The sequence below is a fragment of the Podarcis muralis genome, chromosome 4, assembly GCF_964188315.1.
Source record: "Podarcis muralis chromosome 4, rPodMur119.hap1.1, whole genome shotgun sequence".
Taxonomy (NCBI): domain Eukaryota; kingdom Metazoa; phylum Chordata; class Lepidosauria; order Squamata; family Lacertidae; genus Podarcis; species Podarcis muralis.
Genome location: NC_135658.1, coordinates 11021934 through 11036864, shown reverse-complemented (window position 1 = coordinate 11036864; position 14931 = coordinate 11021934). Strand labels below are relative to the sequence as shown.

Genomic DNA, 14931 nt, shown 5'->3' with positions numbered 1-14931 from the left:
CTTGGTTGACCACAAACTTGACATGAGCCAACTAAAAAAGCTAAAATGAGCAGCTAAAAAAGCCAATGCAATTCTGGGCTGTATCAATAGGAGTATAGCATCTAGATCAAGGGAATTAATAGTGCCACTGTATTCTGCTCTGGTCAGACCTCACCTGGAGTACTGTGTCCAGTTCTGGGCACCACAGTTCAAGAAGGACACTAACAAACTGGAACGTGTCCAGAGGAGGGCAACCAAAATGGTCAAAGGCCTGGAAACGATGCCTTATGAGGAACGGCTAAGGGAGCTGGGCATGTTTAGCCTGGAGAAGAGGAGGTTAAGGGGTGATATGATAGCCATGTTCAAATATATAAAAGGATGTCATATAGAGGAGGGAGAAAGGTTGTTTTCTGCTGCTCCAGAGAAGCGGACACGGAGCAATGGATCCAAACTACAAGAAAGAAGATTCCACCTAAACATTAGGAAGAACTTCCTGACAGTAAGAGCTGTTCGACAGTGGAATTTGCTGCCAAGGAGTGTGGTGGAGTCTCCTTCTTTGGAGGTCTTTAAGCAGAGGCTTGACAACCATATGTCAGGAGTGCTCTGATGGTGTTTCCTGCTTGGCAGGGGGTTGGACTCGATGGCCCTTGTGGTCTATTCCAACTCTATGATTCTATGATTCTATTATAAGTCCTAGGCTCTGTGGTTTAACCCACAGCGCCACCCGCGTCCCCCTTATTTACGCTACTCATAGTTAAATTATGGAACTCACTCCCATAGAAGGCAGTGATGGTCATCAACTTGGATGGCTTTAAAGAGAATCAGACAAATTCATGGAGGAAAGGGCTATTGCTGCATCCAGCTGTGGAGGCAGCAATGCTTCTGATTACCAGTTAATAGGAAACAAAGAAGGGGAGAGTGGTCTTGTGTTCAAATCCTGATCCCTTGTTTCCCACAGGAATCTTGTTGGTCACTGTGAGAACAGGATGCTGGACTAGATGGTCCTTTGGCCTGATCCAGCAGGCTCTAATGAAGTTCCTGTGTTCATCAGGGACTCAGGTTTCTTTTTACAGTGGTACCTTGGTTCTCAAACTTAATCTGTACCAGAAGTCCGTTCCAAAACTAAAAGGGTTCCCAAACCAAGGCACACTTTCCCATAGAAAGTACAGTGGATGCTTGGGTTGCGAACGTGATCCGTGCAGGACGCACGTTCGCAACCCGCAGCAGTGCGTCTGCACGCTCGTGGGTTGCGATTCGGCGCTTCTGCTCATGTGCAAAATGCGATTTAGCGCTTCTGTGCATGTGTGACTGTGTTTTGGCAGTCCGTAACCCAAGAAAAAAACAACCTGAAGTGTCTGTAACCCGAGGTATGACTGTAATGCACAATGGATTAATCCGTTCCAGACTTTTATAAACAACCCCTCAAACAGCAATTTTACATGAATTTTACTATCTAACAAGACCACTGATCCATAAAAGGAAAGCAATAAAGAATGTACTGCAGTCACACAATCCATCCATCAGTAGCTGAACTGGGTTCCACACAGTCACAAAAACGCAAAATAAATAGCAAAAACAGCCAGACCTCAGCGTAACACTCAAAACGGAAGTGTGCCACTCAAATCGGAAGTGTAACACTTGAAATGGAGCACGTTTGGCTTCTGAAAAAAGTTCGCAAACCAGAACACTTTCTTCTGGGTTTGCCATGCTTGGGTTCCAAGTTTTTGAGTACCAAGGCGTTTGAGAACCAAGGTACCACTGTACTTTTTAATTTGCTAGTTCCTCCAGTTCGTATCCTGCAGATTGCATAACTCCTTAAAAGAAACGAAGGTGAGCGTGCAATATAAATATTGGTGGAAGGACTTAGGGCTGATGGTAGCTGACTGGAGATCTTCTTTTTCAGGCATGCAAACTCTTAACCGACGACTACGAACAGGTCCGCAGTGCTGCGGTTCAGCTTACCTGGGTCCTCAGTCAGCTTTATCCAGAAAGGTATGCATGGAATACCTGGCAGTCCTAAACGAAGGGGTGGGGTTCAGTCTTGTAAAGTTATGACCAGTCTTGTAAAGTTAAAAGGCTGCAAAGTTTTCTTTTGAGTTTCCATGCTGTGTGGGCATGGGTCAGAGAGCGAGAGAGAGAGTTGTCCTGCAGTTAATCAAACAAACCATGACTTATTTCTCCAAGGTCTGTTTTGTTTTCCTTGCTTTACTGGCCAAGGGAGCCGGCGTACAGCTTCTGGGGCATGTGGCCAGCATGACTAAGCCGCTTCTGGCGAACCAGAGCAGAGCATGGAAACGCCGCTTACCTTCCCGCCAGAGCGGTACCTATTTATCTACTTGCACTTTGATGTGCTTTCGAACTGCTAGGTTGGCAGGAGCAGGGACCGAGCAACGGGAGCTCACCCCATTTTCAGCTTTTTCAGTTGGCCTCTCTTGAGTAAGGTAGCGAAACAAACCATGGTTAATGGAGTGTTCTGGGGTTGCATGTAATGTCAAACCACAGTTGAAAGAAACCAAGGTTTGTAATCCAGCACCAAACCATAGCGTCAGGTTGTGGTTTGTTGGCAGTAAACAAAGCATAGTTAAACCACTGGGCAGAATGGGGACGCTCAGTTGATGGTTTAATAAACTGTGGCCAAGCATAATGTGTAAACCAGGCGTATGGTATATGAAGCTTAACTAAATGTTATGGAAACCATGGTTTGTTCAAAAGCTTTATTTAAAAGTACACCGGCTGTGGGTTTTCCCCCAGCTTGGAGTCCTGGTTACTTGGTGTTCACTTAATAAAATATGCCTTTTATTTATTCAAGCTAAATTGGGCAGTGTGTTGGGTAGGATTCCCCATCCCTCTCTCCATTCACAACATTTGCAGGGAAAGGTATAGAAGATTTAACTCTCAGCCAAACCTGGCAGGTGAGAACAAGCCTTGATACAGCACCTTGTCTCTCTTTCTCTTCCTCCCCACCTCTTCAGCATTGTCCCAATCCCTTCCTCCAACGAAGAAATCCGCCTAGTGGATGATGCATTTGGGAAGATTTGTCACATGGTCAGTGACGGCTCCTGGGTGGTGAGAGTACAAGCTGCTAAACTCTTGGTAAGTGCCTGTGCCCTCTGTCATCTCCTTACGCTGTTGGAAAAGGGAGCAAGCTGTCCGTCATGAACATGAAATGCTAGTGGTTTGTGAAACCTCTGGAACATAAGAAAAGCCTAGCTTCTGGATCAGGCCAGAGGCCTGCCTGGTCCAGCATCCTATTCTTACAGTGACCAACTAAATAATAATAATAATAATAATATTTTATTTATATCCCGCCCTCCCCAGCCGAAGCCCAGGCTCAGAGCGGCTAACAACAGTAAAATGATACAACATTCTAAAATCCTTTCATTATAAAAGCAGTTCAAATCAGATTAATGGCAACCATTGGGCTAGAGTTCTGTGAGGATTGCCAAAGGAGGGGGTCAGGCTGTGCCTTGGCCAAAGGCCTGGTGGAACAGCTCTGTCTTGCAGGCCCTGCGGAAAGATGTCAAGTCCCGCAGGGCCCTAGTCTCTTGTGACAGAGCGTTCCACCAGATTGGAGCCACAGCCGAAAAAGCCCTGGCTCTGGTCGAGGCCAGCCTAACCTCTCTGTGGCCTGGGACCTTCAAGATGTTTTTGTTTGAAGACTGTAAGGTCCTCCGTGGGACATACCAGGAGAGGCGTCCCGTAGGTACGAGGGTCCTAGGCCATATAGGGCTTTAAAGGTTAAAACCAGCACCTTGAACCTGATCCTGTACTCCACCGGGAGCCAGTGCAGCTGGTATAGCACCGGGTGAATGTGATCCTGCAGCGAGGACCCCGTAAGGAGTCTTGCCGCGGCATTCTGCACCCGCTGGAGTTTCTGGGTCAGTCTCAAGGGCAGGTCCCTTGAGTTACAATAATCCAGTCTGGAGGTGACCGTCGCGTGGATCACAGTGGCTAAGTCAGGGCGAGAGAGGTAAGGAGCCAACTGCTTAGCTTGGCGGAGATGAAAAAATGCCGCCTTTGTTATAGCTGTAATCTGCGCCTCCATGGAAAGGGAGGTGTCGAAGATTACACCCAAACTCTTAACGGACGGTGCTGGCACTAATTGCGCCCCTGCAAGAGATGGGAGTTGCCCCCCGCCCCTAATCCCATATCGTCCCGACCCAGCCAAAGGACCTCCAAGGGAAGCCCACAAGCAAAACCTGACCACAACAGCACACTCTGCGTTCATGAAATTCCTAGCCACTGGTATTCAGAGGCATTCTGTCTCTGACTGTGTAGCAGGATTTCCCCAGCTTGGGTCTCCAGCTGTTTTGGGACTACAACTCCCATCATCCCTAGCTAGCAGGGCCAGTGGTCAGGGATGATGGGAATTGTAGTCCCAAAACAGCTGGCGACCCAAGCTTGGGAATCCCTGGGGTAGAGCATAGCCCTCGTGACTACTAGACATTAATAGCCTTATCCTCCACGAATTTGTCTGAATGCCTTTAAGAGAATAAGGAGAGCCTGCAGGATCAGGCCTTCAGAGGCATACTGCCCCCCCCCAGTAGTAGCAGCCATTGCCAACACTCTGCCCTCCAGACTTTTTGGACTACAACTCCCATCAGCCTGAAGCGGCAGCATGGCTGCTTTAAGACTGTGCTGCCTGGGGCTGGTGGGAGTCTGAAACATCTGGAGGGCACCAGGTTGGGAAAGGCTGCTCTAGATTTAGCTTGGGCCTCCTCCTCCTGTAAATAGATTGATATAGCCTCTCCCTAAAGCTCAGTTGGGTGGAGTCTGCATTCGCTACAACACTCCCCCACCCAAACCTGCCTTGATGAAGGAAAGAGGTCCTGATTCTGGTATAGCTTGAATGGCAGTTTTTGGGTCATTTTGTGGGGTGGCTGATGCCAGGAAATATATTAGAGTAAAAAACAGAGCTGTTCCACCAGGCCTTTGGTCAGGGCGCAGCCTGGCTCCCTCCTCTGGCAATCTGCACAGAATTTTGCTTAATGGTTGCCATCAATTTGATTTTAATTAATTTTTATAATGAAATGTTTTTAGAATGTTGGATTATTTGATTGTTGTTATCCGCCCTGAGCCTGGCTTCGGCTGGGGAGGGCGGGATATAAATAAAATTTATTATTATTATTATTATTTATTATTATTAAAAGAAAAATTCAAAAAAGTGAAAAGAACATAAAGATGGGAAGCAGAGAGTTCCCCTTCCCAAAACAATAACAACAATTTATTTCCTATACCCTGCCAGTATGACTGGGTTACCCCAGCCACTCTGGGTGGCTTCCAACAAAATGCAGAGAGAAAGAAAAGAAGTATGAAACCTTAAAAGCTTTCCGAAACAAGGCTGCCAATCAAATGGCAACAGGGAACAAGAAAGTGGGGCTGTGTGTCACACGGTCTTTCCTCCGTGCCATGGCTAAAAAGTGAAGCTGATTCCCCGTCGACTTGGGACAGACAGGCTGAAAGGACTTTGCGCACAAAGCAGAAATTAATTTCTTTGCCATGAGATGTGGTGACAGGCACTGGCTTGGAGGCGACAAAACAAATTTGAGAAGGAAGAGAGGTCTTTCAACAGCCATTAGCCCAATAGCTAAATAGACCCTCCTTCGGAAGCAGTGTATCTCTTATGCTGAGGACTAACAGCCAGGATTTTTATCTCACCTGTGCTTTGTTCAAAATCACCCTGTTGCTAACTTGCCTCTTTCCCCTCCTTTGTCCCAGGGCTCTATGCAACAAGTTAGTTCTCACTTCTTAGAACAGACCCTGGACAAGAAGCTGATGTCAGACCTGAGGGTACAGAAACTTCTTTTATTTTTGATCCTTTCTGCTGTGCATCCCGTGTCCTAACCTCGGCATGCCGGAAAGTTGCACGACAGGTTCCTTCCTGATGGTCCTCGGATCCTTTTCTCTGTCTGCAGGAGATCAGAAGCTGGCTTTCTGGCAGGTTGAAGCCAGTGAAATTTGAGCCTCGGCTGCGTTTGCTCAGCCTTTCTCAGCTTGCAGTAAATCTCCCCCAGGCCATTCTGGTTTCTTTGGTGAAGGGTTCCCCGCACATCTTAAGTCACAGCAATTTGGCATGCAGAAACTGAACGCTGAACTAATGGCTTTCGATATTTGCAGAACTTTGGCAGCTGTTTCAAATGAGCGCCACAAGAAGGCACTGAAGATTCTGGGTGCCTTGTGTGTTACTCTTGCTTCTGCTATGGAGTTGTGTTAATGGCCTTGGGTGTGCACTTTATGTTACCATTCATATAACCAACAACAACAAATTTAATTTTTTTGTTCCGTGCCCTCTGATTCGGTTGCCCCGGCCACTCTGGGCAGCTTCCAACAGAATATACAAAAACACAACAGAACACCACACATTAAAAGCTTCCTGATAGCTTGGCATTTGAATGTGCTGGCTCTAGTTGGGCATCTAGACAGTTAATGCATATCATATATAATAATAATATAACAATAATAATTTATTATTTATACCCTGCCCATCTGGCTGGGTTGTCCCAGCCACTCTGGGCGACTTCCAACAGAATATTAAAATACAATAGTTTATTAAACATTAAAAGCTTCCCTAAACAGTGAGTGGCGCTGTGGTCTAAACCACCGAGCCTCTTGGGCTTGCTGATCAGAAGGTTGGCGGTTCAAATCCCCACGACAGAGTGAGCTCCCATTGCTTTGTTCCAGCTCCTGCCAACCTAGCAGTTCGAAAACCTGCCAGTGCAAGTGGATAAATAGGTACCGCTGCAGTGGGAAGGTAAATGGCATCCGTCACGGTGTCCCGTTGTGCCAAAAGTGGTTTAGTCATGCTGGCCACATGAACTGGAAAGCTGTCAGCAGATAAACGCCGGCTCCCTCGGCCTGAAAGCAAGATGAGAGCCGCAACCCCATAGTCACCTTTGACTGGACTTAACCGTCCAGGGGTCATTTACCTTTACGTTACTGTCGCACGTAATCCATTCTGGAAGACCGTTCGCCTTCCAAAATATTCAACAACTGAGGTGCAAGGAGCTGGCTGCAAGTTCAGTTGAGAAAATTGAAAAATACGCAGCGAAAGCCATTCGACCTCCAAGGTGCGTTCGAAAACGGAAGCATTTCTGGGTTTTCGGTGTTCGAAAACCAAAATGTTCGGCTTCTGAAGCACTCGAAAACCGAGGTACCGCTGTATAAGAAATTGTCTCTGCATACCATTTCTGGCATGTGACATTTACGCTTTTTGCATCTGCAGCGGAAACGCACAGCCCACGAACGAGCCAAGGAGCTGTTCAGCTCCGGGGAGTTCTCAAGTGGCAGAAAATGGGGTGACGACGCTCCCAAAGAAGAAGTAGACACCGGAGCTGTGAACCTGATTGAGTCGGGTGCCTGTGGGGCGTTTGTCCACGGGCTGGAAGACGAGATGTACGGTGCGTGAAGGCTTTTCCACCAATATCTTCCCTTAAAAAGATCCTTGCTGACTCAAACAGTTAGAAGGGTGGGTGGGTGTGGACTCCTTAAAGAGGACCTGGTTTCTCTCTCTTCCCTCCCCAGCCCCAGCAAAAATACATAGGGGCAGCCCACACCGCCTGCTCTGACCTTGTCTTTCTCTCGCTCTGCATTTCTCAGAGGTCCGCATTGCCGCGGTGGAGGCCCTCTGCATGTTGGCCCAGTCCTCGCCCTCTTTTGCAGAGAAGTGCCTCGATTTCCTGGTTGACATGTTCAACGACGAGATCGAGGAGGTGAGGCTCCAGTCCATCCATACCATGAGGAAGATCTCCAACAACATCACTCTCCGGGAGGACCAGCTGGACACCGTCCTCGGGGTCTTGGAGGCAAGTGTTCCCCCTCCCTTACCGCAAGAGCTTTATTTGGTCCACTTTTCGAGTTGTTCTCTACCTTAAAGGTAAAGGGACCCCTGACCATTAGGTCCGGTCGTGGCCAACTCTGGGGTTGCGGCGCTCATCTTGCTTTATTGGCCGAGGGAGCCGGCGTACAGCTTCCGGGTCATGTGGCCAGCAGGACTAAGCCACTTCTGGCGAACCAGAGCAGCGCACGGAAATGCCGTTTACCTTCCCGCCAGAGCGGTACCTATTTATCTACTTGCACTTTGACGTGCTTTCGAACTGCTAGGTTGGCAGGAGCAGGGACTGAGCAACGGGAGCTCACCCCGTCGCGGGGATTCGAACCGCTGACCTTCTGATCGGCAAGTCCTAGGCTCTGTGGTTTAACCCACAGCGCCACCCACGTCCCTTTTTGTTCTCTACCTAGCTGTGGGGTTTTTTTCTTCCTCGGTTGCTCCTGGTTCATGTTTTTCCCATCACTTGCTGATAGGTTCACAGAGGGGCAGCTATCCTTCCCATAACTGTGGGATGAATTGGGAGGGAGCCATGGGCTTGTGCTCACCCTTTGCTCTTCTCATGCGTCAGTTCTTCACCCCTTCACTTATGGGTTGTCTGATTCTGCTGTCCTGCCAAATTATGGCCAACCCTAACTTCTAAGTGCATGATTCCCAGTGACGTAGAAAGCTGCAAATTCAATTCAAACGGTTGGTTTTGACCTATAAAGCCTGAAATGGCTCAGGGCCACAATAACTCAAGGACCTCCTCTCCCCTAATCATCATCATCATCTGGGTGGCTTCCAACACAATATTAAAAAAACAGTGGTACCTCGGGTTACATACACTTTAGGTTACAAACGCTTCAGGTTACAGACTCCGCTAACCCAGAAATAGTACCTCGGGTTAAGATCTTTGCTTCAGGATGAGAACAGAAATCGCACCGCGGTGCAGCAGCAGCAGCAGCAGCAGCAGCGGGAGGCTTCATTAGCTAAAGTGGTGCTTCAGGTTAAGAACAGTTTCAGGTTAAGAACGGACCTCTGGAACGAATTACCAGTAAGTACGTAACCAGAGGTACCACTGTACAATAACTAACCTATTAAACGTTAAAAGCTTCCCTAAACAAGGCTGCCTTCAGATGTCTTCTAAAAGTCTGGTAGTTGTTTTTCTCTTTGACATCTGGTGGGCGCTCCACAAGGCGGGTGCCACTACCGAGAAGGCCCTCTGCCTGGTTCCCTGTAACTTGGCTTCTCGCAGTGAGGGAACCACCAGAAGGCCCTCAGAGCTGGGCCACAGTGTCCGGGCAGAACGATGGGGGTGGAGACGCTCCTTCAGGTCTACTGTGCTGATGCCGTTTAGGGCTTTAAAGGTCAGCGCCAACACTTTGAATTGTGCTCGGAAACGTACTGGGAGCCAGCGTAGGTCTTTCAGGACCGGTGTTATATGGTTTTGGCGGCCGAACCGCACTCTGCATTCATCATCTAAGGCCCTTCTTCATGTGCCTCCTCCATGTGAGGTCCGGAGGGTTGCAATACAAGAACGGGCCTTTTCTGCGCCAGCTTCCTGTTTGTAGCATGCTTTCCCAGGGAGGTTCGCCTGGTGACTTCATTATACTCCTTTAGGCGCCAGGCAAAACATTCCTCTTCAGCCAGGCCTTTTTGGATTCATTGTTTAAAGCCTTTTAAATGTGCTGGGGCGGGGGGAATTGTTTGTTTTGGTTTTAATGATTGCTTGTGTTTTAATCTTTTGTTTTATTCTGTGAACTGCCCTGAGATCTTGAATGAAGGGCGGTATATAAAGTTAATAAACAAAATACAGTGGTACCTCTGGTTAAGAACTTAATTTGTTCTGGAGGTCCGTTCTTAAGCTGAAACTGTTCTTAACCTGAGGTACCACTTTAGCTAATGGGGCCTCCCGCTGCCGCACAATTTCTGTTCTCATCCTGAAGCAAAGTTCTTAATCTGAGGTACTATTTCTGGGTTAGCGGAGTCTGTAACCTGAAGCGTCTGTAACCTGAAGCGTCTGTAACCTGATGCGTCTAACCCGAGGTAAAAAGGTAAAGGTAAAGGGACCCTGACCATTAGGTCCAGTCGTGGCCGACTCTGGGGTTGCGGCGCTCATCTCGCTTTATTGGCTGAGGGAGCCAGCGTACAGCTTCCGGGTCATGTGGCCAGCAAGACTAAGCCGCTTCTAGCGAACCAGAGCAGCGCACGGAAATGCCATATACCTTCCCGCTGGAGCGGTACCTATTTATCTACTTGCACTTTGATGTGCTTTCGAACTGCTCGGCTGGCAGCAGCAGCGACCGAGCAACGGGAGCTCACCCCATCGCGGGGATTTGAACCTTCTGATTGGCAAGTCCTAGGCTCTGTGGTTTAACCCACAGCGCCACCCGCGTCCCATCTGATTCATTGTTTACAGCCTTTTAAATGTGTTGGGGGGGGGGAATTGTTTGTTTTGGTTTTAATGATTGCTTGTGTTTTAATCTTGTGTTTTATTATGTGAACTGCCCTGAGATCTTGAATGAAGGGCGGTATATAAATTTAATAAACAAAATAATAATTTAAAAAAACCAAATCAGGCTTCTGGTCCACCTGGGCTCAATACTGCCTGCCCAGACACGCAGTAGCTCTCCAGGGTTTTAGCACCTAAGATGCTGCTCAAAGCAGCCCGCCACTCTGGGTGTTATGCGTAGAACCCACAAGCAAGTGCCCCCAGGACCATCTGTAATATTCTGAGCCTTTTCGTGCTGCTTTTAGGATTCTTCCCGAGACATCCGGGAGGCTCTCCACGAGCTGCTGTGTTGCACCAACGTCTCGACAAAAGAAGGCATCCATCTTGCCCTGGTGGAGCTCCTGAAAAACCTCACCAAGTATCCTACCGATAGGGATTCCATCTGGAAGTAAGTGCCGCTTCCTAAGGCCAGTGAACTCCCCTTCTGGGGGCCACATTCATTCATTCATTCATTCATTCATTCATTCATTGAACTTGCTAGCCACTTTTTTCTTTACAAAAAGGAGCTCAGAGTAACTTAGAAAAAACAGCACTTGCACGCAGGTCCTGCTCATTATCCAAAAATTCACTTTTCCGAACACAAAGAATTATACCCAAAGCTCACTACATGCGCAACTGATTCAGATATCCAAACAGCTGGAGTTTGCCCACTTCCTTACTTGTTTGTGGTTTGAGTATAGTTAATGCCATTTCTTATTATTTATATGGCGGGTGTGCTGCTTTTGGTTTCCTCCCCATAAATGTTATGTTAGAGACGATATATTGATCGCATGATCCCCCCTTTTTTTTCTTCTCTTATGATATTGTGTGTGTGTGTGTGTATCGCTCTAAAACACTTGGGCACTGTGGCAATCACACAGGGTCCCCGGATGTTTAACGGTCTATTGATCCCTGTGCCACCACTGTGCTCTCTTCCCTTCTGCCACCAACCCGTTACTCTCTGGTAAAACACTGAGTCCCGACAGTTGTTAAAAGTGAACCAAATAAACAAGTTTATTTTACAAACATTAACAAGTTTATGGTTTCTCAGATAATATTCCTGTCAGTATCTTAACTTTGGTTTCTTTACCGGCCTATACCTTCCTAATACCTTCTGACTGATTATCTCAACTGTTTGACTGACTCCTCTTAACAAATTCTCTCCCTCTCTCACACCAGACTAGCCCAACCCACCGACGTATCTTCTCTGTCTCTTCTAACCCCAGACTGTCTTCTCAACCACTCTAACTCCTCCCCCCCAAAAAACTCTGTGCTTAAAACCTTATACACAGTTAACTCTGCCCCTTGGGTTTCCCTTGGTTAGTCATTTTATAATTAGCTAACTCTTTCCTTATGAACCCAGTATGATGTCACACACATAGGAAAGCAAATGCCACAGGCATCTTCTGGTGACAAGTGACTACAGTGGTGCCTCGCAAGACGAAATTAATTCGTTCCGCAAGTCTCTTCGTCTTGCGGTTTTTTCGTCTTGCGATGCACGGTTTCCCATAGGAATGCATTGAAAATCAATTAATGCGTTCCTAGGGAAACCGCCTTCAGACCAGGGGGGGGACAAGGGCTTTTCTTCCCACCCCCAGCATTTTAAAAAACCCTGGGACAGCGGAGGACTTCTCCGCTGTCCGGGCGATCTTAAAATGCTGGCGGGCGGCATTTTAAAATCGCCCCGGGACAGCGGAGGACTTCTCCGCTGTCCGGGGCGATTTAAAAGCCCCTGGGAAGGCAGGCAGGGGGGACAAAGACTTTCGCCCCCCGCCCGCCTTCAGAAGGTGTTCCCGCCCCTCCCCCCCCGGCCCGGCTTCGCAGCAGCGCTACGAAGCCCGGCGGCTGGGGCAGGTGTTCCCGCCCCCCACCCGGCTTCGCAGCAGCGCTACGAAGCCCGGCGGCTGGGGCAGGTGTTCCCGCCCCCCCACCCCGCTTCGGAGCAGCGTTCCGAAGCGGGGTGGCTGGGGCAGGTGTTCCCGCCCCCCCGCCCGGCTTTGCAGCAGCGCTACGAAGCCCGGTGACTGGGGCAAGTGTTCCCGCCCCCCCCACCCCGCTTCGGAGCAGCGTTCCGAAGCGGGGTGGCTGGGGCAGGTGTTCCCGCCCCCCGCCCGGCTTCGCAGCAGCGCTACGAAGCCCGGCGGCTGGGGCAGGTGTTCCCGCCCCCCCACCCCGCTTCGGAGCAGCGTTCCGAAGCGGGGTGGCTGGGGCAGGTGTTCCCGCCCCCCGCCCGGCTTCGCAGCAGCGCTACGAAACCCGGCGGCTGGGGCAGGTGTTCCCGCCCCCCCACCCCGCTTCGGAGCAGCGTTCCGAAGCGGGGTGGCTGGGGCAGGTGTTCCCGCCCCCCGCCCGGCTTCGCAGCAGCGCTACGAAGCCCGGCGGCTGGGGCAGGTGTTCCCGCCCCCCCACCCCGCTTCGGAGCAGCGTTCCGAAGCGGGGTGGCTGGGGCAGGTATTCCCGCCCCCCGCCCGGCTTCGCAGCAGCGCTACGAAGCCCGGCGGCTGGGGCAGGTGTTCCCGCCCCCCCCCCCGCTTCGGAGCAGCGTTCCGAAGCGGGGTGGCTGGGGCAGGTGTTCCCGCCCCCCGCCCGGCTTCGCAGCAGCGCTACGAAGTCCGGCGGGTGGGGCAGGTGTTCCCGCCCCCCCACCCCGCTTCGGAGCAGCGTTCCGAAGCGGGGTGGCTGGGGCAGGTGTTCCCGCCCCCCGCCCGGCTTCGCAGCAGCGCTACGAAGCCCGGCGGCTGGGGCAGGTGTTCCCGCCCCCCCACCCCGCTTCGGAGCAGCGTTCCGAAGCGGGGTGGCTGGGGCAGGTGTTCCCGCCCCCCGCCCGGCTTCGCAGCAGCGCTACGAAGCCCGGCGGCTGGGGCAGGTATTCCCGCCCCCCCCCACCCCGCTTTGGAGCAGCGTTCCGAAGCGGGGTGGCTGGGGCAGGTGTTCCCGCCCCCCGCCCGGCTTCGCAGCAGCGCTACGAAGCCCGGCGGCTGGGGCAAGTGTTCCCGCCCCCCCACCCCGCTTCGGAGCAGCGTTCCGAAGCGGGGTGGCTGGGGCAGGTGTTCCCGCCCCCCCACCCCGCTTCGGAGCAGCGTTCCGAAGCGGGGTGGCTGGGGCAGGTGTTCCCGCCCCCCCGCCCGGCTTCGCAGCAGTGCTACGAAGCCCGGCGGCTGGGGCAGGTGTTCCCGCCCCCCCACCCCGCTTCGGAGCAGCGTTCCGAAGCGGGGTGGCTGGGGCAGGTGTTCCCGCCCCCCCGCCCGGCTTCGCAGCAGCGCTACGAAGCCCGGCGGCTGGGGCAGGTGTTCCCGCCCCCCCACCCCGCTTCGGAGCACCGGGAGAAGCGATCTCCCCGCAGCCCCTTGCTTCAAAAGAGGTCCGGGGGCAGACCTCTTTTGAAGCAAGGGGCGGTGGGGAGAAGCGATCTCCCCGCCGCCCCTTGCTTCAAAAGAGAAGACCCGCTGTCCCCGGGGCAAGCTTCGTTTTGCGAAGCAAGCCCATAGGGAAATTCGTCTTGCGAGGCAACTCGAAAACGAAAAAACCTTTCGTTTTGCGAGTTTTTCGTCTCGCGAGGCGTTCGTCTTGCGGGGTACCACTGTAGTAAGTTTCCTAAAAATTCTCAACCATCTTTGTGTTGGGGTTATTGTGAAAGGGAACCTCTGTATCTTTTAGATGTTCACCGGTTTGAATCTCTGTGTTATAGGTGCTTGAAGTTCCTGGGAGGCAGACATCCTACTTTGGTGCTTCCACTTGTTCCTGAACTTCTAGGGACCCATCCTTTCTTCGACACCCCGGAGCCTGACATGGATGACCCAGCTTGTATCCTCTTTTTTTTTTGCAACCCCCTCTCCTTCCCTCTGAATAATGCTTGGCTGACCAGACCACACCGAGCCGTTGTTAAAGAACCATGGTTGTCACTTGACTGACAAACCAGAACTGGAAACCATGGGTTGAAATAATAATAATTTATTTATATCCCACCCTCCCCAGCTGAAGCTGGACTCAGAGCGGCTAACAACAGTAAAATAATACAGCATTCTAAAATCAATTCATCATAAATATATAAATAGGCTTGTAAACTATGGTTTCTGCTATGTTTTGGTCTGATATCTTAAATTCTAGTTTGGGATTTTGATTTTGGAGCACGGTATGGTTTGCTGCAAACCAGAAGCAAAAACTTGTTGTCTGCTGTCTTCACAGAGAAAGGAAGGAGCGTGAAAGTCCAAGAATTGATACTGCTCATTCTCACAATGGCAAACCATGGTTAGCCATGACGTCAGAATTTGAATAACTTTTGATTGGGTTTTATAAACAAGGATAATAGGAATAATAAATGATACAAATGGGCCAAGTATTCTCACATCCTTTCTATATCACAAACATAGAAGTAATATCTACAATGTTTGGTTCACAGTTAGTGGTCAGCCTGTAAGATCTTGGCTCGTGACTTGATTTAAAAAAAAACAAAGGAGAAACGGGATAGAGTGGGCTTAACATTTAACATTGCAAAGCCAAACGCCTAATCAGGAACCTTGTGGTTGTGCTTAGATTAAGTATGAATAATATTTCATTATATCTGAATTGGAGAGCTTGCCCTTTCAACAGTTAAAAAGGTAAAGGTAAGGGGACTCCTGACCATTAGGTCCAGTCATGGCCGACTCTGGGGTTG

General features: G+C 50.4%; 1 protein-coding gene across 3 annotated transcripts in view; it reads left to right on the top strand.

Moving 5' to 3' along the window:
- Positions 1–14931, top strand: part of INTS4 (integrator complex subunit 4) — a 39510-nt gene that overhangs the window by 7195 nt on the left and 17384 nt on the right. For 2 of the 3 annotated variants that reach the window (XM_028725918.2, XM_028725919.2), the window contains exons 7-13: positions 1883–1971; positions 2952–3072; positions 5698–5769; positions 7202–7376; positions 7576–7781; positions 10544–10686; positions 13966–14081. In XM_028725918.2, coding sequence (XP_028581751.1) covers positions 1883–1971; positions 2952–3072; positions 5698–5769; positions 7202–7376; positions 7576–7781; positions 10544–10686; positions 13966–14081 — 922 coding nt within the window. The remainder of the gene's footprint in view (positions 1–1882; positions 1972–2951; positions 3073–5697; positions 5770–7201; positions 7377–7575; positions 7782–10543; positions 10687–13965; positions 14082–14931) is intronic. The other variant, XM_028725922.2, reaches the window with a different exon arrangement.